General features: G+C 40.4%; 2 protein-coding genes across 3 annotated transcripts in view; one reads left to right on the top strand and one right to left on the bottom strand.

Annotated features, from left to right (window-relative positions):
• The window catches only part of LOC123769092 (uncharacterized), a 306,856-nt gene that overhangs the window by 197,237 nt on the left and 83,901 nt on the right, over window positions 1–25,718 (top strand). The gene's annotated exons all lie outside the window — the stretch shown is intronic.
• Window positions 1–25,718, bottom strand: part of LOC123768985 (lachesin) — a 99,664-nt gene that overhangs the window by 56,299 nt on the left and 17,647 nt on the right. The window contains exons 2-3 of one of the 2 annotated variants that reach the window (XM_069309171.1): window positions 23,128–23,178; window positions 2,528–2,601 (exon numbers count right to left, since the gene is read on the bottom strand). In XM_069309171.1, the coding sequence (XP_069165272.1) occupies window positions 2,528–2,594 (67 nt within the window). In that variant the 5' untranslated portion in view covers window positions 2,595–2,601; window positions 23,128–23,178. The remainder of the gene's footprint in view (window positions 1–2,527; window positions 2,602–23,127; window positions 23,179–25,718) is intronic. The other variant, XM_045759905.2, reaches the window with a different exon arrangement.

The following is a 25,718-nucleotide window of genomic DNA, read 5'->3' as shown; positions in this document are numbered from 1 at the left end:
GAATTTTACTCGTGTTCATGTGTGTGGCGTGGCGGTCGTTGGATTTTGTCAGGAACAAATATATAAGAACTGTATGTGTTTTATGTTTGTTAAAATATTCAATATTATTTTAAATAAAATGATACATTCTAATCTACCGTACAAACACACACACACACACACACACACACACACACACACACACACACACACACACACACACACACACACACACAAACACACACAAACACATGACAAAGAGTGCTGGGAAGACGGGACACCACGAGCGTAGCTCTCATCCTGTAACTACACTTAGGTAATTACACTTAGGTAATTACACTTAGGTAATTACACACACACACACACAACACTCATAGATATAGAAATAGAAAGTTTTGCTTGATATAGTTTTCAGTTGCATATTGGCTTGGGAACCATTCAAGCTTTATTTGAGCTTGAATGCAAATGCATTCGAGCATTTGTGTTGCTCACGTGGCCCGACCAAGTGAGGTGATTCGATGAAGTATCAATGCCCAAGTTGACCACCGAGTGCTGTCGGATCTTGGATAAATAGTCTCACGACTACCAAGATTTTTGTACAGTCAGTGTGGTCTAGTGGTTAAGGTACCTTCCCTCCTTTCTCCTCACTTCACTTCTCTCCTTTCCTCTTCTCCCAACCCCTCCCTCTCTTTCCTTCTCATCCCAACTCTAGGGTGAAGAGAAATTCCCTCCCACAAGGGAGGGAATTTCTCTTCAGGAACTGAGAAGCCAAAGCGTTTCCGACATGCAAGGAGATCGAGGGAGTCTCCTCTAGTTCAAGGAAACTACCCAGGGCACATCCTGATACACTAACTACCTTCCGCCCGGCATACTCTCTCTGATTACACTCTCAAAACCCCCCCATTCTTCTAGCCTCGCTCTGCCCCATAATGGGTATCGTAATTATCGGCAGCTGGAATGACGATGAGGCAGTCAATAGCCTTCATATATGGGTCATGACTGGAGCTACTGTCCACGAGGACTAGGGAGAAATGTGTCCGTGGAACAGGTTCACAGACTGTGTCCGTGGAACAGGTTCACAGACTGTGTCCGTGGAACAGGTTCTCAGACTGTGTCCGTGGAACAGGTTCTCAGACTGTGTCCGTGGAACAGGTTCTCAAGACTGTGTCCATGGAACAGGTTCCCAGACTGTGTCCGTGGAACAGGTTCTCAGACTGTGTCCGTGGAACAGGTTCTCAGACTGTGTCCGTGGAACAGGTTCTCAGACTGTGTCCGTGGAACAGGTTCTCAGACTGTGTCCGTGGAACAGGTTCTCAGACTGTCATGAATGAAGCTCCCACCTGTGTGAAATGCAGACGATAGACTTGGATGAAGGAGATGAAAGGTAGATGAAAGGAGCAAGGAGGAGTTAAGGGGATGTGAGAGAGAGAAAGAGACGGAGAGGGAGAGGGAGGAGAGGGCAAGAGGAGTTTTAAGAACGAAGAGTTAATGGAGGAGGAAGAAGCTAAAGTTCATTATCACAAAAGGTCTTTACACGTCAATGGAGCGTTATCAGGTATCTTATCTCTCCATTGTTTAACACTGCGTGCATTTACGATGACTTCCACAGCGTAACTTAAACAGTGTGTTATAAGGCGAGCCGCAGAGATATGTTGGTGTTTACAGTGAAGAATACAGCTTACAGTGAAGAATACAGCTTACAGTGAAGAATACAGCTTACAGTGAAGAATACAGCTTACAGTGAAGAATAAAGCTTACAGTGTACAATACAGCTTACAATTAAAAATACAACTTACAATGAAGAATCTAGTTAACAGTGAAGAAGTCAACTTACGGATAAGAATACAGCTTTCAGTGAAACATACAGCTTACAGTGAGCAATACAGCTTACAGTGAACAAAACAGCTTACAGTGAACAAAACAGCTTACAGTGAACAAAACGGCTGACAGTGAACAATACAGCTTACAGTGAACAAAACAGCTTACAGTGAACAAAACAGCCGACAGTAAAGAACACAGCTTTAATAAAAATCAAGCTTACAGAGCAGACAGCACACTGTGAACAATTTTATATTTAAAATATTTTATATTTTCCGGCGCGACAACTCCTTTGAGAAGCCTTGAGAAACACGACGTCAACACGACGATGAACCCATCGCCCTGCCTGGCGTAGGAGCTAAGATATAATGTCGATCCAGTGTCAAGACATAATGAAAAATAATTATAAAATTAAGGTCGCATCCTTTCCCTAACAAGACAGGGGCAACGAAAAGTTTTAAAATATAACATTTATGAAAATAAATTGTTTCCTTGATGGATTGAAAAGTTGTCGTTTTAATAACACCAAGTGAACGGGAACATAGCAAGGCACTGTTGAAGATATGTTTTGATATCGTTATTAAAAATGCAATGGCCCCGAAAATTTAATAAATATATGTAAAAATATAGAGAGTGGACGTTAAAAAGGCGAAGTGAAAGGACATTGTACCCAATACGTGCAGGCAGGACCCGTAACATACATTGCAGTACGACAACGTTGTCACCTTACCTGCCAGACGCAGGAGGAGGAGCAGCTGTAGCCGACGTAGACAGAACCAGTCCCTCAACACCTTCATCGTCGCACTGGGAAAGACACAAAAAAAGATAAAAAAGCTTGAGGTCATCCATTATCTCCAGAGAGAGAGAGAAAGACGTCAAGTCCTTCAAAAGTCAGTCGAGACAGACAAAGAGGCTTTCATGATCTCATCAACACCACCTCGACCGCCTTCCTGGCTGGGGGTAAAAAAAAAAAAAGCTCCTCTGTCATAATGACTCTAAGGAAGGAAGGAAACTGCTAATTATTTCCACTGTTTTATGTATTTAATACATAAAAGCCTCTTAATTAATGTCCTTTTGGGGACATGTATATAACATTTCAGTAAAAAAAAAGGTATTTTTTGTACATGGATTTCTCGAATTCAGCTTAATGGCATTAGCATGCTGATGTACATAGGCTGGAATATATTTGGAAGGTATTAATATTAAACCCCCCCTTTAAACGTTGAGTATTACTACTCTTCGTTGAACCATCAATCATAGTGATCATGTTCATTTTTGTTTTTATTTGGAATTTCCAAGTTAAATTTAGCTCGTTTAATTATTGAAAATATTGTTCGTCGTTCTAAAATGTGTTTACACAAAAGATATTAACACTTAAGTCTGAGTATATTTTTCCTGGACGGTTTAATACAGGTATAGGACCTTTTCCCGGTTCCAAAATAATTATATTATCGTTGACCAGACCACACACTAGAAGGTGAAAGGACGACGACGTTTCGGTCCGTCCTGGACCATTCTCAAGTCGATTGTGGAATATATTTGTAGCGCACAATCGACTTGAGAATGGTCCAGGACGGACCGAAACGTCGTCGTCCTTTCACCTTCTAGTGTGTGGTCTGGTCAACATACTTCAGCCACGTTATTGTGACTCATCACCTGCATAATTTGGAAGGAATGTTAGGAGGCTCTAGTGCCGGGAGTCACTCTTTTAGAAAAGTAACCAAGAGAGACCCTGCAAGGTACACCTAGGTAAGTATAGTTAGATACGTGAACACCATTCCCCTTCGCAGCAGAATGCCTGTACCAATTTCATTCAAACCTTTGTTTTTTTTAACTCGACTGAATGGGGCTTGGCATGGACTTTAGTTTTGATTTTTCTTTGGGGATGTGGGTGGGGTGAGGGGAGGTACACACACACACACACACACACACACACACACACACAGGTGGGACACAGGTGGAAACTGAGTACTCACATGAGCCACAGAGACGTTAGAAGGAACTTTTTCAGTGTCAGAGTAGTTAACGGATGGAATGCATTAGGCAGTGATGTGGTGGAGGCTGACTCCATACACAGTTTTAAATGTAGATATGATAGAGCCCAGTAGGCTCAGGAATCTGTACACAGTTGATTGACAGTTGAAAGGTGGGACCAAAGAGCCAAAGCTCAACCCCCGCAAGCACAAATAGGTGAGTACAAATAGGTGAGTACACACACACACACACACACACACACACACACACACACACACACACACGCACGCAAGGAGTCGGTTGAGAGTCGTGGAAGCTGGCGACAGTTTGCCCACAATATTAAGAGCAACACAGGCAGCATGTCCTCCCGACACCAACACAAACCACACTATGTTAAGTCTGGCGAGATGCCATCTGCTAGGGAGTATGGAAAGGGGGGGGATGGGAGAGGAATTAATGGGTTGGGAGATGAATTGAGGAGGAGGGAGAGGAAGGAATATAGGAGGGAAGAACGGAAGGGGGAGGAGGAGAAAGAGGCCAGAAGATGGAATGGGAGATCAAATGAGAGAAGAAAGGGAAAGGAATTAAAGGGAAGGAAGTGGAATTAAAAGGGGAAGGAGAGAAAGGATATTGGATAGGTGGCGAAACGCAATACTGGAGATAAGAGAGTATACCACTATCTACTTCGCCATATATATAAACGCTAAAGCCACTCACAGCTCAGTTGGGCCTTAATAACCCCTTCGCATTCGATAGGTCTTAATCCTAACCCTGAACTTACACAGAGATGAATCTGGATTTAATAACACTTACCACTGTTGTTAGGCCTTAAGCTTAACCCCACTCGACAGCTGAATGGGAATCTATCTTCCAATTTCCTTTTCTTCCGGTTCGTTACCACATACTTAAAGCCAGTTACTCTCTATGCAACCACAAGCCTCTGCAGAGTGACGTTTACAGTCTCTTTTTTACCTGTTATCAACCTGATAAAGTTAGTTGTTCATGATTACTTCTGAGATCTTTATATATCTTTACCTCCGGTTCTCTGTAAATTCCTCTTCTTTGAAAGTTGCTTCCCGTCGTCCTTGACGTAACTTGATAATGTGGAGGATGGACCCAAACTTCGTTACTGTCATTGCTCTTTACTGTGCTGGTTGGTTCATTTATTTCGCGCCTCGTTATTGTGATATTTTCAGTTTTCATCTGTTTGTCAAATAAATTCTTCTTTTCATCGTATTTAACCGCCTTTCTTCCATTCAAAACCTACTCCATCGACCACAGGCCTTGTTTTTCTTTCATATCTAACTTACAAAATTTCAGTAGCATTGGTCTAGACAATTTTTTTTCGACAGACTAATCAAATTTTCAGAAATGTTATTCACATTACTACTTCCCTAGACACCACCTGTGTTTACTGTCTTCACTGACCCTTTTTCCTTCTCCAATTCATCGGTAAACCAAACCATTCTCTTTATTCTTGACCTAGGAAATGCAGATTATCAGCTCTCCTTACTTTCACAAACAACAGTCTCCTCTGTTATATAAGGTTCTCAAACTATCCAACAAATGAATCTCAGATCACCATTATTGTCTCAATGATCGCAGATGTCTTCTCAGTAGACTCACTCTCTCTCTCTCTCTCTCTCTCTCTCTCTCTCTCTCTCTCTCTCTCTCTCTCTCTCTCTCTCTCTCTCTCTCTCTCTCTCTCTCTCTCTCTCTCAACACTATATCCATTGCATACAAACAAAAATTCCTATTCCGGTCAAATCTAGAATTTTTCTCACTCTTGTTACCAATGTCAACATTGGCCCCCCCTTTTGTGTCTGATTTGTAAGTGTTACTTTTTATTGGCATCAGTTTAGTTTGCTTTTCTGACGCTTCCTTATTTTTCTGTAAATTTTGCGTGTTCCTTACTCACAAATGATCTCTTTCATTACTCTGACACAGCTGTTGGTACTGAATTGTATATGTTGGTTCTGTATTCCTTCTGTCGATTCTGAATATCATTTTGAGCGTTCTGAATCTGTTTTGGAGATTCTTTATATTTTCTGTTAGTTTTATGTACAATTTACGTGAGTTCTGAATCCCTTTCTTTCGGTTCCTATACTCTTAATCGGTTATGAGCTATTCCTTTCGTGTTTTCTTAGTCACATTGTGTTTTTTCTTTCCCATTGTGAAAACTATGTCGGTACCTTGCTTCTGATGTTATCTCTGAGCTTCTTCTTCAAGTTCTGAGTTATTTCTGCAGATTATGGGTACCTTCTGACTTTTCTGAGTCCCTTCTGTCTGTTTTGAATGCCTTCTGTTTTCAGTCCATTCTATCGGTTCTCAGTCCCTCTTGTCTGGTCTGAGTCCCATTCGTGCAAGTTACATATATTTGATCAGTTCTATATTTTTTTCTGTTAGATCTGAGGTACTTTATCAGTTGTGTGTCTTCTATAGATCTTTTTGCTTTGTTTAGTTCTGATTACATTAAAAAAGTTAGTTTCTTTTGATTGTTCCAAGCCCACTGTCCTGCTTATGAACCTTTCCCATGAGAGTTAAGCCGCCTTTTCCTGTTCTAAATCTTTCTTGTTTTTCTCTGAGCCAAGCATGTACACTCTCTTATGTTTGTTATGTGTCTCATATGTCAGTTCAGAATCTTTTGACAGCTCTGAGCCTCTTCTGTAAATCTTGAGATCTATCTAGTATTCCTATGATCTCTCTCCCTGCTTTGAAATCATTTTGTTGTTTCTGAGATCTCTCTCTTTCCTTTCACTTTGAGATCTTTCTGTCATTACTGTGACCTCCCTCACCCCGTTTTGAGATGTTTCTGTCATTGTTGTGATCTCTGTCCCGTTTTGAGTTTCTTCTGTCGAGTATTTGCGTATTACACCGATCCTATATAATCCCAGGGAATTCCTCAGCTTTTGTATCTCGCTTCAACGCCTTCACTTTCCCTCTTCCCAGTTCACCGGAGATCCACAGCGTCCTCCATCAAAGGAGTGAATCATTCATGAATTCAGCCTGCTAGTTTAATTACGAATACAATTTGCATTATTATATACGAGCTTATTTATATGCAGTGCGAAATACTAAGGCAGTCACACACTCACCAAAACACATTTTATTTACAGCAGAATCTTGAAGGTATGCAGGGTTTGAGACGAGCAAAAGCAGTGAGTGGAATTATATCTTAATTTATTCGTTTGTTTGTTGTTTGTTGTGTGGGATGACGTATGTAATGTTACGAAGGCATGTGTAGCTATAGACACAGACAGTTGGCCACTGTGGAGAGCTGGGATTAAGGAAACTTGAGGACATGATCACAATATATATAGTTATAACAGGCTGGAGAAATTTGTAAAATTGTTTTTTTTTTACTTCCTACCCTAAACATACCTAGAAGACATGAGGTATTAGATCGAGAAACAACGATATAGAAAGAATATAATTTGTGATCGGCCTTCAGGAGAGAATTATCCTGTGCTAAAACTGCCACTAGTTTGTAATGCAAATTTGATAACATTTATGAACAAGACAGGAGATAACGAGCGAAGTTCTCTCCCTATAACTACAATTAAGCAATTATAACCAACCCAAGTAATCTAACACGCAATTTTAAATGTAAATATATATCACAAGAAAACAATTTCATTAAGCAACTAAATATTCCAAAAGAGGATTAGTATATATCGCCCAAAACTGCAAGCTTTGGCAGTTATTGCACAAGGCGACTGGAAAGTGAAAGGCGGTATCCAAGAACTAATCTTCGCCCCACAAACCTATATTGGTGAGTATATGTGACTACATACACAAAGTCAAAACAGAGAGTAAGTTTAAAATGGATTCCAAATAACCAAGAGAACATGATGAACGCTAAAGACAGATGAGGTTAATAGATACGAGAAAACACTCATTTAGCGTAAGAATAATGGGAAATGTAATTAACTAGTAAAGAAGGTAATAGAAGGTAATCACCATTTACTATTAGAAGTGAATATAATTCGAGAAGTCGGCAGCCATTGCATAAGAGGACTGGCAAGTGCCTGCGACCAAAAGCTGAAGCTTAGTTCTACAAATAAAAATTGGTGAGTACACACATATCGGCTAATAGGCTCTATAGAGCCCAACAGGCTTAGAAATCTGTATACCGGTTGATTGACAGGGACCAAAGAGCCGAAGCTCAAACACAACAACCACAATTAGATGAGTACACACACACACACACACACACACACACACACACACACACACACACACACACACACACACACACACACACACACACAGTCAATGAAAGCAAGTGACTGTTGAATTCCGAGGCAGCGTTGAGAATTGCGGTGAGGTAAAACCTTTCTCCTCCTGCCATTCCCGGAGCAGTGTTTGCGTTCCATTTATTTTGTGATTTCAGGTACAAATCAGGAGAGGCTTGGTGGCTCCTAGACACATCGCTGACAGGAATTCGAAAGAACGAAATGCTGTCGATTGTTTTGTAGTGATTTATGTGCAACTTGCCTTGCCGATTGCGGCAAATAAGCGATTGAATTTCACGATAAGAATTAATTTTCTGTTTGTTTTAGGCGGGGTTGGATCTGGGGCCAGATTCACGAAAGGACTTACGCAAGCACTTACGAACGTTTACATCTTTCCTCAATCTTTGACGGCTTTGGTTTCATTTATTAAACAGTTTACAAGCATGAAAACTTGCCATTTAACTGTTGTTATTGTTATAAACAGCCTCCTGGTGCTTCGGAGCTCATTAACTGTTTAATAACTGTAAACAAAGCCGCCAAAGATTGAGAAAAGATGTACAGGTTCGTAAGTGCTTTCGTGAATCTGGCCCCTGGTCTTCGGGAAAATAATGAGGGCACGAAGCAGGAAATAAAGCGTTAAAGAACTTTTGTCAAGTGTTAGAAAGGAATTTCGTAAGTTTTGTTATATTTAAGCATTCGATACTTTGATTCCTAGGAATGTTCTTTGTAAATAAAAATCATCTTCCCAGAAGAGCAAAGGTTTTCTAATGTGCCTCAAAAAGAAATTAAAATCTAATATTTGTTGAAAAAGTATGCATAAGACACTTCCTTCGAGCGATGACTCATCAACCGGTCTTGCAACTAAGCTCGTTCAAGCTGCGGCCAGTACATGCATTTATTAACTCTAACGATGTATTTAAAAATCGTTATTTTCTCATATAACATTATATATTAAGATTCTTTAAATAGTTAAGCCTAGATTATATTAGGTTAGGTGTTTAGGTTCAGTTGAAAATTATTTTCATTTGCAGCACCTAGGAGAAGAGCTTTGATAGACGGAACTAGAAGACAGGAAGAAACCTCTGTTCTGTTCTCTGTTCTGTTGCACTGTCTATGAAAAGTTCGAACGTAATCTGTTGTGCAAAGTGTAAATTGTTCCTCAATAATATACAGGGGGGGGGGGGTTGGTGATTGGATTAACAAGCATTAATATATATATATATATATATATATATATATATATATATATATATATATATGTCGTACCTAGTAGCCAGAACGCACTTCTCGGCCTGCTATGCAAGGCCCAATTTGCCTAATAAGCCAAGTTTTCCTGAATTTATATATTTTCTATAATTTTTTTCTTATGAAATGATAAAGCTACCCATTTCATTATGTATGAGGTCAATTTTTTTTTTATTGGCGTTAGAATTAACGTAGATATATGACCGAACGTAACCAACCCTACCTAACCTAACCTAACCTATCTTTATAGGTTAGGTTACGTTAGGTAGCCGAAAATGTTAGGTTAGGTTAGGTTAGGTAGGTTAGGTAGTGAAAAAAGCATTAGTTCATGAAAACTTGGCCTATTAGGCAAATCGGGCCTTGCATAGTAGGCTGAGAAGTGCGTTCTGGCTACTAGGTACGACATATATATATATATATATATATATATATATATATATATATATATATATATATATATATATATATATATATATATATATATATATATATATATATACACACTTCGAATCACCGCATGTTCGAAAATAATAATATGATTCGAATGTTTAGAGTTCTCAAGTGTGGAAGCTGTATACATGTTCAGCTCGTTCTCATAAGCCCGTTAATGCGGCTGCCACCTTCCCTGTTTATGCAGCCCGGCCTCTCAAGCGTTCACAGCGTCACCAAACTGATGTACTAAATTACGCGAACCTAACCTAACTGGGAAGCAGCTAACAGAAAACGAGACATCACGTCAATTTTATGGGCCACTATGATTTTTTGGTCCGATTTTTTTTTCTTTTTTTTTTTTTGTAGGGGGAGGGGAGGGGAGGTTTATATGTCTAAGTGGGATGTACTATTCTAGAGGACGAATTGAACATGAACGAGTCACGAATTGAACGTGAGTCACTTTACTCGTGACTCACGTGAGTCAAGGACGGGTTGTTCACCCACATACCTCAAATAAAAATAATTACTAACAAATAAGAAATACCAAATATGATCTACCCTAGTATTAACTATACACAAAATTATATCATATGTTGTCAATGATTTATATTTTAAAAAATGACAGATTTTCATTACAATGTTAAACTTGGTAAATGAGTCTTTAAGGGTCGGCACCAACTTGTAGGCTTAAGACATCTAATGAAACGAAATGTATTTTCTTTAATCGCGTCGTAAATACACGATGCAGCTTATTGCACTGTTCTTTTCGTTTCTCGGCTTCATAAGACTCCCAAAAACCAACTTGTTTGGCTCAAATGCCTTTTGTGAGTTCCTTTGAAGATTTTACTATTTCTTGTAAGATTTTCTAAAGAATTAATGCTATTTTGGATATGACATATGATGTTTCTTATAATCAACTACTAGAAAAAATACACTATTTTCTTCTCAGGATCATTTAATTTGTTTTCCTAATGAACGTTAAGAAGAAAGTCGAGAATGGCCAATTAGCAAGAAAATAGCACACCTGACTTTTCCAATTTGAGGAAAAACTATTATGTACATACAAAGTTGTTTTAATTGTTTAAAGATCACGATATAACCACCTTTAAAAAATACTAAATAACATCGAAGAGTCTGCGCGGAAGTGCTGACTTGTTAAGCTACAATTACCTTTTGGTACGCTCGTCTAATTAACTGAAATGGTTTTCTCCTGGTGCAAGGTGATAGCCTGCAGCCTGACTGCCGCTCAGGTGACCCCTGTGTTCCCAGGATATCAATCAGAACCCTGCTGTGTCCTTGAGTTGACTGGTAGTTGAAAGTCAGTGACCATGACACCCCAAGCTGATGGTCAGGAAGCAAGGGTAGGAGGGGGTGGAGGTACAGGGAGGGGAAGAGTGAAGGGAAGAAGTGGGAGGGGGATGGAGTGGAGGAAGGGGTTGGGGACAGGGGATAGGGAGGGTTGTTGAGCAAGAGAGAAGGTCGGATAGAGGATGAGGAAGAGGGCATTGGAACGGAAGACTGATGTTGAAATTGAATGATATGAGGAAGGAGAGAGAAGTGAGGGAAGGAGTGAGGTGGAGGAGAAGTGAAAGAGAAGTGGGAGAGGTCAGAATGGAAGGAAAACAAAAAATAATTAATGATGACCCCATTACGCGTTGCAGGCAAGGAACTAGGAGATTATCCAATATATAGTATGTGACTCTGATATAAGTTACCGAGTTCAGTCTCGGTCATTATCGTTCAAGATTAGCACTTTATCGTTCAGCATCAACAGCAATCGCCCAATATAATACTTATCAAATCAAGATACCTAAAATCTAAACAAAACACAATGGAGATGTTTAGTTTCGTAACTTATTTCGAGATTTTGATATTCAGATATTTTGATATAAAAAGATAAATTAATAATGCATAAAGATATGAATAATTCCTGTCATTGCATAATACAGAATGAAGATATCATGTCACTAAGATGTGTTCCCATTTGTTTAGAAATATCTGGTCCCCCGAACACATGCTGGCTTTCAGAGATCCAGACGGAAATGCAGATAAATAGTGGCATCCAGGTGGTAAATTTCCTCTTCAGGGCAAACGGCCTCTGAGTGTCTGAGAACGCGGGAGTGGAATAAATTATTGGGAGAAGTTCTCGTGGTTTACTTCCCATGTTGTTGATCAACAATAGGGGAGGACCAAGGGGGGGGGGAGGGCGTCCGATGACTGATTAACGTTGCTGCTGAGGAGAAAAATAAGCACCAGACGATGGTAATATGTCCACTGGGACAAGCTGGGTTTGACGTTTTGGCTGAGGCAACACATTTGCGTAAACATGGGTCAAATGCTCGTTAATCATTCAGCCGCCAATCATGTTTATGAAAGATAGATGCGTTAATTATGACTCACAATTGATTATATTCAAACTGTTCTCATTGCTTATCGCATTTGCATGTGTAATAAGATATTATTAGTTAATGTAAGTAAGTATCGTCGTTAATATAATTTGATTGATGGCCTGTTTTAGTTAATCTTGAGCAGTTGTTTTCGGTTATTAATGGCCCAGGTTGTAGAGTAATGTTAAGAGATCAGGCTTAGAGCAAGTCTAAATATCAGTGAGGAGCTGTGGGACTGGTTCTCCCATTGTATCATAAAATTTTATCGTTTGTGAAATTGCTGTATTGTTTTGTAACTTTAATCCATGGGACAATCAAATGATCTCAAGGAGACTACAGTTATTAAGATGCGTTAGAGTAATACAGCCATCAGAAGAAGTTTAATGTAAACTTTAAATACATTATATGTATAATGATGGCCTGAGTAATATTTTAATTCGTAAACTAATGGTTAAGGAAGGTCAACCTTCTGCTGACTTCCTGAATGTATAATTTAAACTTGTCCAGCCTTCAGTCGTAACACAACTCATTATTCAAGCATACAGCTTGCTTGGACGAACAAGATGTATGCTCGTCTAAAATGCAGCCGACCCCAAAGATCATTAATTTTACCGTATTTACCAAAAGCTCTGTTTTCTCTAATATAAATTATTGTAATTGTCTATGAGAATATGGTGTAGAGATAGATTTACGTTAGGTTAGGTTAGTTGTTGAAGTCTTGTTGACAATTAATTGTATTTACGAAGGTGAAGCTTTGAGACAGATTATATACGAACATAAATAAATGAGATTAACAATGAGAAAGCTTTGAACCCAATAAATTGTGAGTCAGATCTTAAGCTTTATACAATCGTAAAGAGGGAGGGCGTCTGAGGGATACCTGAGCATTTAAGAAATGTTTTTATGAATTGATTTCATCCGCCAATTTTCTAAACATTAGATATATTCTTATCCGAAGTGGAAATCTCATTATCACCTGTCTTGTCTCAGCACCCACCAATCACCCACTGATTACCCAAGGCATATATTGTTGCGAGTGTAATGAATAAACCATATAACTGATGATATTTTCTGTCTTGAACATGAAATAGTTAAAGTTTAGTCATCGTCATAGGCTTAAGCTTCAGAGATGAGACGTGATTCAGCGTTAACATGGTGCCAAACATACTACTATGTAGAAGGTTGGTATCAGTTGAGGTGCTTCCATATTCTGCTTCACTTAGGTCTAGTTTTTAGGTGTTAGAAAGTAGTCATGTATTAGGAGTAGAATAAGGAATACCCAGTGCTTGAAAGTTCACAAGTGATATAAGGTGCAAAAGTGCTTGCAATGTCCAATGCAACAATACAATTGAACTTTGATTTATCCTGTGAATGATGTCACTTAGTGGAGTGAAGTTTAACAAGAGATCAGGAGTAGAACAAGTTTTCCAACAACCACATTGTCGACCTCACAGTAACAGATTGTAGTTCAAGAATGTTTTTAAAGTAAGATTATCGTCTCATGAAGTTTGCTAAGTGGTGGTCTGTAGTTATTGTCCACTAAACTACTCTTTTCTTGTGTGAGTCCTGGAACTACATCTGCCTTTTATTCTTTAGTAAAGAGGCTTGTATTCCCTAAGATAGACAGAGTTGGTAGAGGCAAGAGTGTGTTGACACCAGGTGGCTTCAGCCGGATTGCAAAAGCTTGCTTGCATAAGCTGGCTTGCACAAGCTGGCTTCAGCTGGCTTGCACAAATGCGTGGTAGTCTCGTATAGATGTGACTCGGCTACATTTTCTTTCACTTGCTGAGTAGTTTAAAAGAGTCAGTGGACTTCATGTACCCTACTGACAACTATGTCGCAGTACTTAAAGCAAGCTGTGGAATCTCTCTTATTGGATCAGACACTCACAGAAGCTTCGTCCGGTTCCTGGTTGCAATAGTTTTATCTTGTCGATTTAGTGGCAGGATTGGGCCTTCAGATGAACCTCACTACCAGTTTTTGTCTTGGAATTACCAAATTTTGGAACCTACTTTTCCTGACGACATTTTCTTTCTTGTTTATGTCTCCCATCAACTGACAGCCAACTGGTAGACCTTTTTCACTTTCTGACAAGCCTGACTGCAAAGGCTCCTATTGTCTGCAGAAGTATGTCTTTTGGAACTCCTCTAAGATCTTGATTTTTATCTCAGCTGACCTCGGCATAAAGGGCCAAGCCCCAGGATGGTTATAAGGTTTGCTCACATACTGCTGGTGAGGAATGACATGCATTGGAGACTAAAAATGTGATTCTCTTTTTATGTATCTGTCTGTCCGACAGTCTCCTCTCTCTCTCTCTCTCTCTCTCTCTCTCTCTCTCTCTCTCTCTCTCTCTCTCTCTCTCTCTCTCTCTCTCTCTCTCTCTCTCTCTCTCTCTCTCTCTCAAACTACGTGTCCCTCTTGTGTAAGGGAAGTGGAACCAGAAGAATCATTCACCTTTGTGCTGCTCATTCATAAGAATATGTCACACCTATGAGGTCCCCTTGTAACCATCCGGGGACCCAGATTAGTGAGGCGTGACAGAGTGTGCTCTCATTAATTATCAGGCAACCCCCAGGTGAACACTATCCATGATGGCTCTAGGTAAATCGTCCGTGTGTGTGTGTGTGTGTATGTGTGTGTGTGTGTGTGTGATGTGGACCGGGTAGAATCCAGGATATGGACCCCTTACGGTGCAGATACCAGTACCAGTGGTTCGTTGGTACCCTGACTAGTGTACCTTTATAAAGTAATATGGAATGCAGAGAATAAAATTATTTAATTATAATTTATTGTGTCGGAGAAGAAGCAGCCAGTTTAATCAAACAGTACATGTTAGGCTTATTAGTTATATAATCTATATATAATCTGAGTACAACAAGTGGTGGTGTAGCTTTGAGTGCGATAGTGATTGTATATATTAAGTATGACAAAAATGCTATTTTTCGTAATATAAATACTTGACTATTTAGGGTAGTTCCGATAGTTGTCGCTTGATGGCGTTGGTTTGTTTATATACAAGATTTGGATACGCAACCCGTCCTCGGACCAAGTTCATTCCATCCAGCGGTCGACTCCAAAGACGCATTCATCAATTTTAACATTGTGTTCAATCAAAACAGAAATGTTCTCAAGTCTAAATAAATATTATTATATATTAGCATATTTAGGCATAGGTTGGGTTAGGTGTTTAGGTTCTGTTGGCGATTATTTGTATTTGTAGTATGTGGGTGAAGCATTTACAGCGTTGTGGTTCGAACAAAATTCGTCAGTCAAGCACTTGTTCCGGAAGTGTTCGAACGTCATCAGTTGTGAGTAAACCGTTTTTTATTCATAAACAGGGGGTTTGGCGGGTGCATGGAATCACTTTTAGGTCATTCTTTGGAGGACCAGCTGTATACACAGCCCGTCCTGTACACAAAGACCCAAAAGTGATTCCATGCACCCGCCAATCCCCCTGTTTATGAATAAAAAACGGTTAACACACGACTCACAACTGACTTCGTTCGAACACTTCCGGAACAAGTGCTTCACTGACGAATTTTGTTCGAACCACAACGCTGTAAATGCTTCACCCACGTACTACAAATACAAATAATCGCCAACAGAACCTAAACACCTAACCTATCGTATGCCTAAATTTGCCTAATATGCTAACCAAACCTAACCTATGTCTATATATGTACAATATGCTAATATATTGTAATATTAATTTGTATTTGAGAAAATTCTCGTTTTGAATGAACAGCATGTTAAAATTTATGAATTTTAGTCGAGGATGGGTTGGTATACAGCGTCTTGGTTCGAACTAAAGTCGTCAGCGAAGCACTTGTTCCGGAAATGTTCGGACGTCATCAGTTGTGAGTCGTGTGTAAACTGTTTTTCAGTCATATAAAGGGGGGTTTGGCAGATGCATGGACTGGACTTTGGGTCTTTGTTTATGAGGTACGGGCTGGGATACGAGTCGTCAGTGGACTGTCGTCCTTCATCGTGGTAAGTGTTTTAACCCGTCGGCCGTCAACTCCCGTTACCGCCGTCAGTAATGTTTATAGTGCAACAACACTGTTTTTGTTCCTGGGTAGAATTATTTTCTGACTGCTTATACCTCCAAAGGATAGAAAGTTTTTATTAGTCACCTCCCTCAAGCAAACTTTGTATTGACCTTAGCATCGGAGCAATTGGGGTGGAAGGAGTCTTGAAGGTACGTGAAGGCTGCTGCCGACTTGTAAGACAATGTATCACATTAGATAAGGAGTCGGGAGCCTTCAGGTACTTTCAAGACGTCTTCCCTAACCTGTCAGAGGTCAAAGCAAAGTTTGTGGGAAGAATAATAGCAACTTTCTATACTTTGGAGGCTAAGCAATCAGAAGATAACATTTACTACTTAGGAAGAAAAATAGTTACATTGTGCTATTAAAGGCTACTCTGAGGATTAATCTACCAGCAACACCACCTCATTCCTCCATTTATCAGGTAATTATTAAGTTGTGGAAAACTGGTTGAATGTAGACTAATACATCTTTTTAGTTTTGAAGTGTTTAGTTTTAGTGTTTTGAAGTGATTAGGAATATCACTTCCACATATGAAGTAAATTTGGCGTCTACGATTAATCATTCATTAGATTTTTACGTATACTGAAGTCCTTTATTGGAAATCATGAGCTGTTCTCCGTTCGCGGCGCCTGTAGTGTGTGTGTATAAGTTAAGGAATTGTAGTCTTAATTAGTTGATCTGTTTCCTTAGCCTGACTGTGACGGTCATAGTTATCAGGTGTCAAACAAGGTTGAATTGATGACTGACAGACAGTAAGGCGGGATCCAAAGGGCCAACGCTAGATACTGCAGGCACAATTAGGCGAGAACACACACACACACACACAGGGGGCCGGTAGCTGAGCGAGCAGCACGCTGGACGCGTGATCCTGTGGTCCCGGGCTCGATCCCGGGCGCCGGCGTGAAACAATGGGCAGAGTTTCTTTCACCCTGATGCCCCCTGTTACCTAGCAGTAAATAGGTATCTGGGAGCTAGTCAGCTGTCATGGGCTGCTTCCTGGTGTGTGTGTGTGTGTGGTCTGGAAAAAAATAGTAACAATTGATTGACAATTAAGAGGCGGGCTGAAAGAGCAAAGCTCAACCCCCGCAAGCACAACTAGGTGAATACACGCACACACATACACACACACACATCTGCACCCAGATGAGCCACAGAGACGTTAGAAAGATTTTTTTTCATTGTCAGAGTAGTTAATAAATGGAATGCATTAGGAAGTAATGTGGTGGAGGCTGACTCCATACACAGTTTCAAATATAAGTTTGATAGAGCCCAATAGGCTCAGGAATCTGTACACCAGTTGATTGACGGATGAGAAGCGGGACCAAAGAGACGAAGCTCAACCCCCGCAAGCACAACTAGGTGAGTACACACACACACACACACACACACACACACACACACACACACATCAGCGGCATATGCCAGGGTTGGCTAACATAAGAACGAACTTTAGAAACTTGTGTAAGGAATCTTTCAGAACTTTGTATACCACATATGTCAGACCAATCCTGGAGTATGCTGCTCCAGCATGGAGTCCATTTCTAGTCAAACATAAGACTAAACTGGAAAAGGTTCAAAAGTTTGCCACCAAACTAGTACCCGAACTGAGGGGTATGAGCTACGAGGAGAGACTATGGGAATTAAACCTCACGTCACTGGGAGACAGAAAAGTTAGAAGGGACATGATCACCACATACAAGATTCTCAGAGAAATTGATAGGGTAGATAAAGACAGGCTATTTATCACAAAGGGCACACGCACTAGGGAACACAGCTGGAAATTGAGTGCCCAAATGAGCCATAGAGACGTTAGAAAGATTTTTTTCAGTGTCAGATTAGTAACAAATCGAATGCATTAGAAAGTGACGTGCTGGAAGCAGTCTCCATACACAGTTTCAAATGTAGATATGATAGAGCCCAATAGGCTCAGGAACCTATTTTGAGGTTATTTTGAGATGATTTCGGGGCTTTTTAGTGTCCCCGCGGCCCGGTCCTCGACCAGGCCTCCACCCCCAGGAAGCAGCCCGTGACAGCTGACTAACACTCGGGTACCTATTTTACTGCTAGGTAACAGGGGCATAGGGTGAAAGAAACTCTGTCCATTGTTTCTCGCCGGCGCCTGGGATCGAACCCAGGACCACAGGATCACAAGTCCAGCGTGCTGTCCGCTCGGCCGACCGGCTCCCTATACATCATTTCTTACACAATAAATCACAAAGAAAACAGATATAACTGAGACAAATTAAAATCATGAAATAAAACTCGGTTCCTTCTCCCATTCTGTTGTAAAATTACTCGGAACTTCCGGAAATTAAACAGTATACTATTTAGAGGGAGAAACTGGACTGGAGAAATTTCCCCAGAGAGCTCTGAGAGATAAACAACTGGTGGTTGAACCTCAGGGGGCGGGGAAATTCTGCTGAGATCACACAGAGATGGGGAAGAAAAAGAGAACTTCAGAACAAGCCCAGCAGCAGCACCTCCTTGATTTTTGTTAAGTTAGAGAGCACAAAAATAGTTGGAGAGCAGTCCGTCCTCCTTAGGTTTCCCAACGTCAAGAAAACGGTCTATTTAAAGTGGTTACACACAGAGATCACACTAACGTGTTGCATCACATGAACAAATCCACAAGGGCCGGATTACGTACCCTGTCGTACCTACGTACCCTGTCGTACCTACGTACCCTGTCGTAGCTCAGTCGATTAAGGCAGTGTTTGGGATGCTCCCGGACGCAGGTTCGAATCCTCGTCAAAGCCCTTGTGGATTTGTTTATTTAAAGTGGTCTCTCCTAACCTACCAGAGGACCCACTACAGAAAACGGGACAGTACGTCACTTTCGTGAGCCGCTTCCATTTTCTAGTATAAAAAAAATTGACCGTATGTGACGCATACGTGCGAATTGCGACGTTCTTTTTAAGAGGACAGGTTACAGTCCGGAAAGGAGCAAAGGCTAAAAATTGTTAGGTTATAATGAAGACCTGGGGCCAGTTTCACGAAGCAGTTAGGAACCGAAGCACTTACGAACCTGCACAACTTTTCTCAATCTTTAGCGGCTTTGGTTACATTTATTAAACAGTTTATAAGCATTAAAACTTGCCAATCAACTGTTGTTATTGTTATAAACAGCCTCCTGGTGCTTCGGAGCTCATTAACTGTTTAATAATTATAAACAAAGCCGGCAAAGATTGAGGAAAGATGTACAGGTTCGTAAGTGCTTGCGTAACTGCTTCATAAATCTGGCCCCTGGACGTCAAACCTCCATTCGCTGGTTCTCTTTGTAAGCTCAACTTCAGCTCTAAATACAAACATGATCCTTGCAACATCAGTTCCTAGCCGTAGATAATGTTTACATCCCTACCCAGCTCCTAGGAAACACATTCACATCCTTATCCCAGCTAATAGCAGCAGGAAATGCATGCACATCCTTACCCCAGCTCCCAGCCAGAGGAAATGCATGCGCATTCATATCGCGCCAAAATTTCCTGGAGTTGGCGGTTTCTGCCTAACAATGAGAGCAGCGACTCTCATCACAGAAGCGTGGGCCAAAGTTTCCGTCTGAGGAACACAATCAACAAACACAATAAGGGATTCAGAATAAGATATAATATTCTGGCGTTCAGAAAAGTTATAAAATGCCTGAATCTGAAAGATCATTCCGAACACGATAGAACAGTAGATAGATGGGGCAGTATTTCTATATCACATAGTGTTAAAAAGACGTCAAATTAGCACTGAAGGAACAAGTCAGAACCAAGAAGATACGTGTAAGAGGAGATGACTCTTTGATGTCTTCCCCTCAAGAAATAAATTGATGTATTCCCTAAAGGTGATTGTTGAAATCCCACTGACTCGTACGGTGTAGATCCTATTTATATTTACCCAAACTCATTTCTATATATATATGTCCAATCAACGCTTAAAACAATCCAACAATCTCATGTCTATTGCGTCACCCGAAAGTTTGTTCCATAATTTGATATCTATCTAATTTGTTCCATAATTTGATATCTATCTAATTTGTTCCATAATTTGATATCTAGTTCGATATCTATCCCTAGGATATCTAATATGGCCGCCGGCCTCTCCCCACACACACATATCACCTAGGAACCTATACCAGCCTCCGAAATCCCCGTGTTTTCATACAGCATGAAGCATCGTCAAGTATTTTTTACCTAGTACGGAGAAATAGTCCCCCAAATCAGCGTTTCCGACGTGGAATTCAATATACATCGTTCCAATTTCAGTGTTCCAGTCCAAGAGCTCAGCAATATTCATTCCAGAGCTCTTGGTCGGAAGTTTAACTTGAGACACTTTAAAATTGGAGTCCCCATTTAGGAATAAGAGATTCCGTCAAAGATGGTAATGGCATTTATCAAGTCTCACGAGCCTTTTACAGGGTTTTATCTCAACCATTTGAAGGGGGAAGGGAGGTCACCAGGCTCGGCCAATCAGAACCATGTTCCGGTGGAATCCTTCCCTTATTCAACATCTTTGGCGTTTTGTTAATTTGCGAAAAAAACAGCAGAAACTATGACAGACAGTTACAGAAAAAATCTCTTTCGTAAGGAAATAATATATGAAAACGTGTTTTTTTTCTCTCTCTGTAGACTCGTAATGTTATACTCGCCTAGTCGTGCTTGCTGAGTTTGAGCCTCAGCTCTTGGGCCCGGCTTCGCAACATATAATAGACTGCGTGTATATACGCTTATTTACAGCATATATGCTTGTTAGTTAAGATGAATAGCTTTTGATCTAATAGGGGCTTCTCTTCTAGGAATCAGGTACAACACTGCTGTTTGCTATGACTTTGCAGGTTTGCTTTTTACAGCTGTGGTTGGAGTTGGCGCAGGTTTCCACAGCCTCCCAGCAGGTTAGTTACCGCAATACATCAACAAATAACATCACATTGGATTATGCAATGACCCAATTAGCACAGATCTAGTTTAGTAAATATGATTATGCAGTACATAACGATTGTGTGTAATGCAGCTCTTATGGCTCTCTAGCGTAAATAATGTACTGTAGTTCTCGGTAAACTAACTCATAAATGTACAACCATTTATGGGAAAAGTAGTTGATTTTTCTTTTGCCAGGATATTTACTGGAGTAGATAGGCCCCACCCGAGCAAAATATGACACTGTTCAGTGCTGGAGGCTACAGCACTCTGCTGGTAGGCGCACATCACATGTTCCCTGGCAACCCGTTCTCGCACTTGCTTATAGTCAATATTGGCTGTTACATATGTCACATATGCACTTATTAAATAAGCCAATATTGAATGTAAGCAAGTGCGAGAACGGGTTGTCCCTGGCCACGTTTACACTAAATAAGATTGATAGGGATGGTAGATGAACAAGTCTTTCTCAGTAACCTTCCTGGCTTATTTCCGATAGGCATCGTGTTTTGAAAACTTCAGGGGGGGGGGGGGATTTGGGTAAAATCTGACTATTTGTCCATTTTCACTAATTTGCATCTTTTCGATATAAAACGTCGTAATTTATACCTCTAAATGCGTGCAATCACTCTGAAATAACGTTCAAGAGTCATATTTCCGATAAGCATCGTATTTTGAAAACTTCTGGGAGGATTTAGGCAAAATTTAACTAATCGCCGTTTTCACTAAATTTGCATATTTTCGGTATAAAAAGTCGTAATTTAAAACTCAAAATACGTGCAATCACCCTGAATGCATATATTTTTGCGTTAAATATTACACGTTGATTGCGTTATTTTTTAGCCGAATTCTGGCTCATTGCACATATTTGCAGTTTTAAAGTATGATTTTTTATACCGAAAATATGCAAATTAGTGAAAACGGCGATTGGTTAGATTTTTCCCTAATTGACTTACAGTTTTCAAAGTATCGGAAATATCGGAAATATGTTGACCAGACCACACACTAGAAGGTAAAGGGACGACGACGTTTCGGTCCGTCCTGGACCATTCTCAAGTCGACCAATCGACTTGAGAATGGTCCAGGACGGACCGAAACGTCGTCGTCCCTTCAATTTCAAGTGTGTGGTCTGGTCAACATACTTCAGCCACGTTAATGTGACTCATCGCCTGCATCGGAAATATGGCTCTTGGGCGTTATTTTTGAGCTATCGTGTATCTTAGAGAAATGTGTGAGTCCGTATATTTTTTTTTACAACTATGAATTATGAAAAATAATTAATAATTATCAATTAGCTTTGATAATTGATAACAAGTTCCTCAAGTGCTTGTTTCGCTGTGTCAGTCGGTGGGTTTTGATGTTGCTGGGTTAATTGTTATTTTATCGTATCATAAGTCTTGTCTAGTCTTTGTAAAGACCTCCTGAGATGTCTTATATTAAAGTTTCTCTTGTAAATTCAAGAATCTTTGCTTCTTATACTTTACCTCATGTTCTTGGATATTTTCTTTAATTCCTTCTCCAGACTGTTTGACAGCTCAAATTCTTCCAGTTCCTACCTTAAGGCTATTAACTCATCCACAGTATCCCTTCCCATTACTCCCTTAATCTCCCCCTTTTATCCCCCCTCCCATGTGTGATCTCTGCAGCATCCCTTCCCATCACCACCTTCCTGTTTCACCCCTTCCTGTGTGATGCCTGTAGCATCACTCCTGTTTATTTCAGTTGCGTAAATCATCACTGCCTTGAAGATTTACCCTTTATCATTTACTTCATATCTTGCAATAGCTTCATCCTGCTCTGCTACTTCTGTGCCTCTGACTTGCCTTTTTCCTCTCGTCTCCCTTACTTTAATCTCTCCGGACATTCTTTCCTTTTTTTTTAACTTTCATTTTTTATATCTAATACCTGCAGCAAAGCTCCTGTGATGAATGTTCTTCCCTCCCTAGAGCCGTGTCAGAGATCCCTGTACTTTAGATGATTGAAGTTTGAACAGAAAAACCCAAGAGCTGAAGCTCGATCTTTTGTAAACAGCTAAGTGTTTACACCAAAATTCCGGATTTATAAATCTGGTCGAGGAAATGAACTTGGAATGAAGGATCTCTTTACTCACCTCTGTTGTGTTGTCTCCTCCTCCGGCCAGCGATCAAACGCGCCTCATCTACTGGAAATGAATAGTTAAAAGTGTGAATAACATGTAAATATGAATAATAACTAGCTAAATAAGAGGTAACTAGAAGTAATCGCTAACTTGCTGAACGGGGGAGGATAATTAGGAGTAATAAATAATACTGAATGAAGAGTAACTTTAAACAGTATATATATATATAATATTATATAAGTTACTATATATAATAGTTATTTTTCAAAATGCGTCTGAGGAAAATAAATAGATTTCCATGTCTCTCTCTTTCCTGTCTCCTGCATCCCATCTCTCACACCTCTTACTACCTCATCTCTCACCTTTAATTCTCACCTCTCGACCCCCCAGACTCCCATCCTTGCTCCTGCTTCCCGTTCTGAAGGAGAAGAAGAGATGGAAGAGAACATGAGAAATGAAACAGTAATGGATTGAATGGGAGAGAGAGAGAGGTCCATTCATTGCTCATCATATCCTGGAGGGGCTCGCTAATTTTTAGTCAAGGGTGTATTAGCCGATATCAATGTTGTTCTTGGCGTCTAATGGCCTTACAGTGATATAGTAAATCGCTAGTTTGGGCTGAAATATATATACGCCTGGGATGGCGACTTCCGATAACGGAATTATACAGAACGGCCTTTGTGCTCGCCATACGATATCTCGGCCATACGGGGGGAGAGACATAGAGATGCTTTAACGGCACCACAGACACGACAGTTTAACGCACCCAGTGTCACCGACCCAGGAACTGGTAGCCTCCATTATGCCCTCTTGCCTTACTCCACACACCTCCAGTTCTCTCTGCCCTCTTACTCGACACATCTCTCATCTTTACTGCTCCCCTCTTCCCTCTCTTATTCCCCTTCTTCCATCCACAAGTCAGCCAGCCGTCCTCTCCATTTCACACCGGTTATCACATCCTGAGTCTTTTCTCAGATTGTCACACCCCCACCCACCTACTCTTTTTCCCAGAGCTCTACTCTTTTTAATTTTTTCCTCGGGTCATATTGGTCCCCAGGCGAGCAGGAGACATTAGTCCAAATGGCCCTCTCGGTGAATGTTATTTTTATGCCCCTGCCTCGATGGTAGGAGGCATTAAGCGTGTGTGTCTTCACTGTCCGGAAGAAGGACGAGTGCTTGACGTGGTTTCCTACTGCCGGCCGGCCGCGAGCAGGCAACAGAACGCTGATATAGAGCAGTACCCCTGGTCCCTTCCGGAAGGTTATTTTGTTTTATTCTGTGCAAGCTATTTTTGCAGCATGTACAGGAGATGACAACCACAAAATTGAGTTTTTTGTTGATAAACGATGTCGTGGGTCGTGCCGCGCTCCTCCGGCACCTTGTGACAAAGATGTTTGTTACCTGAAGAAGAGAATACGTTCTGGAAACCGTCTTACTCTCTGTAAGTCTCAACTAACACAAAATAGGGCTGCAAAGATGTGCAGACAAATATTCTAGACAAAGAGGTATAGGAGGAAGTTGTGATGGACAGTTTTAGAAATGCAAATATTTATTACAACCACAGTAAAACACTAACATATGAGCGAAATATACAGCACCTTAAATTATCAAAATACTAAACAGTTCTTAAATGTTTATATATTAATCTAAATCATAATATAATTGTAATATAAATCTGGCTACAACCTGATCTGACTTGACCTACATACGACCTCTGGCCTGAGCTACTTACGAGATACGACCTTTGGCCTGACCTTCCCACGACAGATGACCTGACTTCACCTACCCACGAGAAATAACCTGATCTAATATATCCTCACCTGACCTAATATATCCTCACCTGACCTAATAAATCCTCACCTGATCTAATATATCCTCACCTGACCTAATATATCCTCACCTGACCTAATAAATCCTCACCTGACCTAATAAATCCTCACCTGATCTAATATATCCTCACCTGACCTAATATTTCCTCACCTGACCTAATAAATCCTCACCTGACCAACACCATAAAACAAGGTTTGTGTCGAGCATCTGGGCGAGTCTTTCCTTGCTCTTGAGAGCTGCAATCATGACACGGTACTCTGCAACTGAACACTTGACAGGTCTTTCTTGAGAGACGAATGTTGCAATTAGTATCACGCTGGATATATCTCAGCTGTGTTTCTCGAGGAGTCGGCGAATTTTACATTTCTTTCTTTATTGTATTTAACACAGTGAAATGTTGTGTTAATTTTTACATATTACATTGCATTATTTATGATATTTATGAGGGAGGGGGTTGTGAATGTCTTTTTTCATTTACGAAACAAATATCGTTTACTGCTGTTAAGATGGGACTTATATTCAACAAATATTTCCTATTCTATAAACTTTAAAAACCAATTTAGCAAAATTCATGAAATTTAGATAATTTACAGGAAACTTAACTTGGCAGAGGAAAATTTGAGTTCTCAGAGTGTCATCACCAATTCCATATGTCTCGAGTGGTATCGAACGAGACAGTGAAAGGAACGTGACAAGATTTAGACTTCATCTATCTCAGGTAGCTTGGAAGCCTGCAACGATCCACTGGTGGTAGCTGGCTAGGTCATTCTATC

Source organism: Procambarus clarkii, chromosome 64 (genome assembly GCF_040958095.1).
Source record: "Procambarus clarkii isolate CNS0578487 chromosome 64, FALCON_Pclarkii_2.0, whole genome shotgun sequence".
Lineage (NCBI taxonomy): Eukaryota > Metazoa > Arthropoda > Malacostraca > Decapoda > Cambaridae > Procambarus > Procambarus clarkii.
Note: the sequence above shows the minus strand (reverse complement) of the source record. Positions and strands in the feature narration are given on the sequence as shown.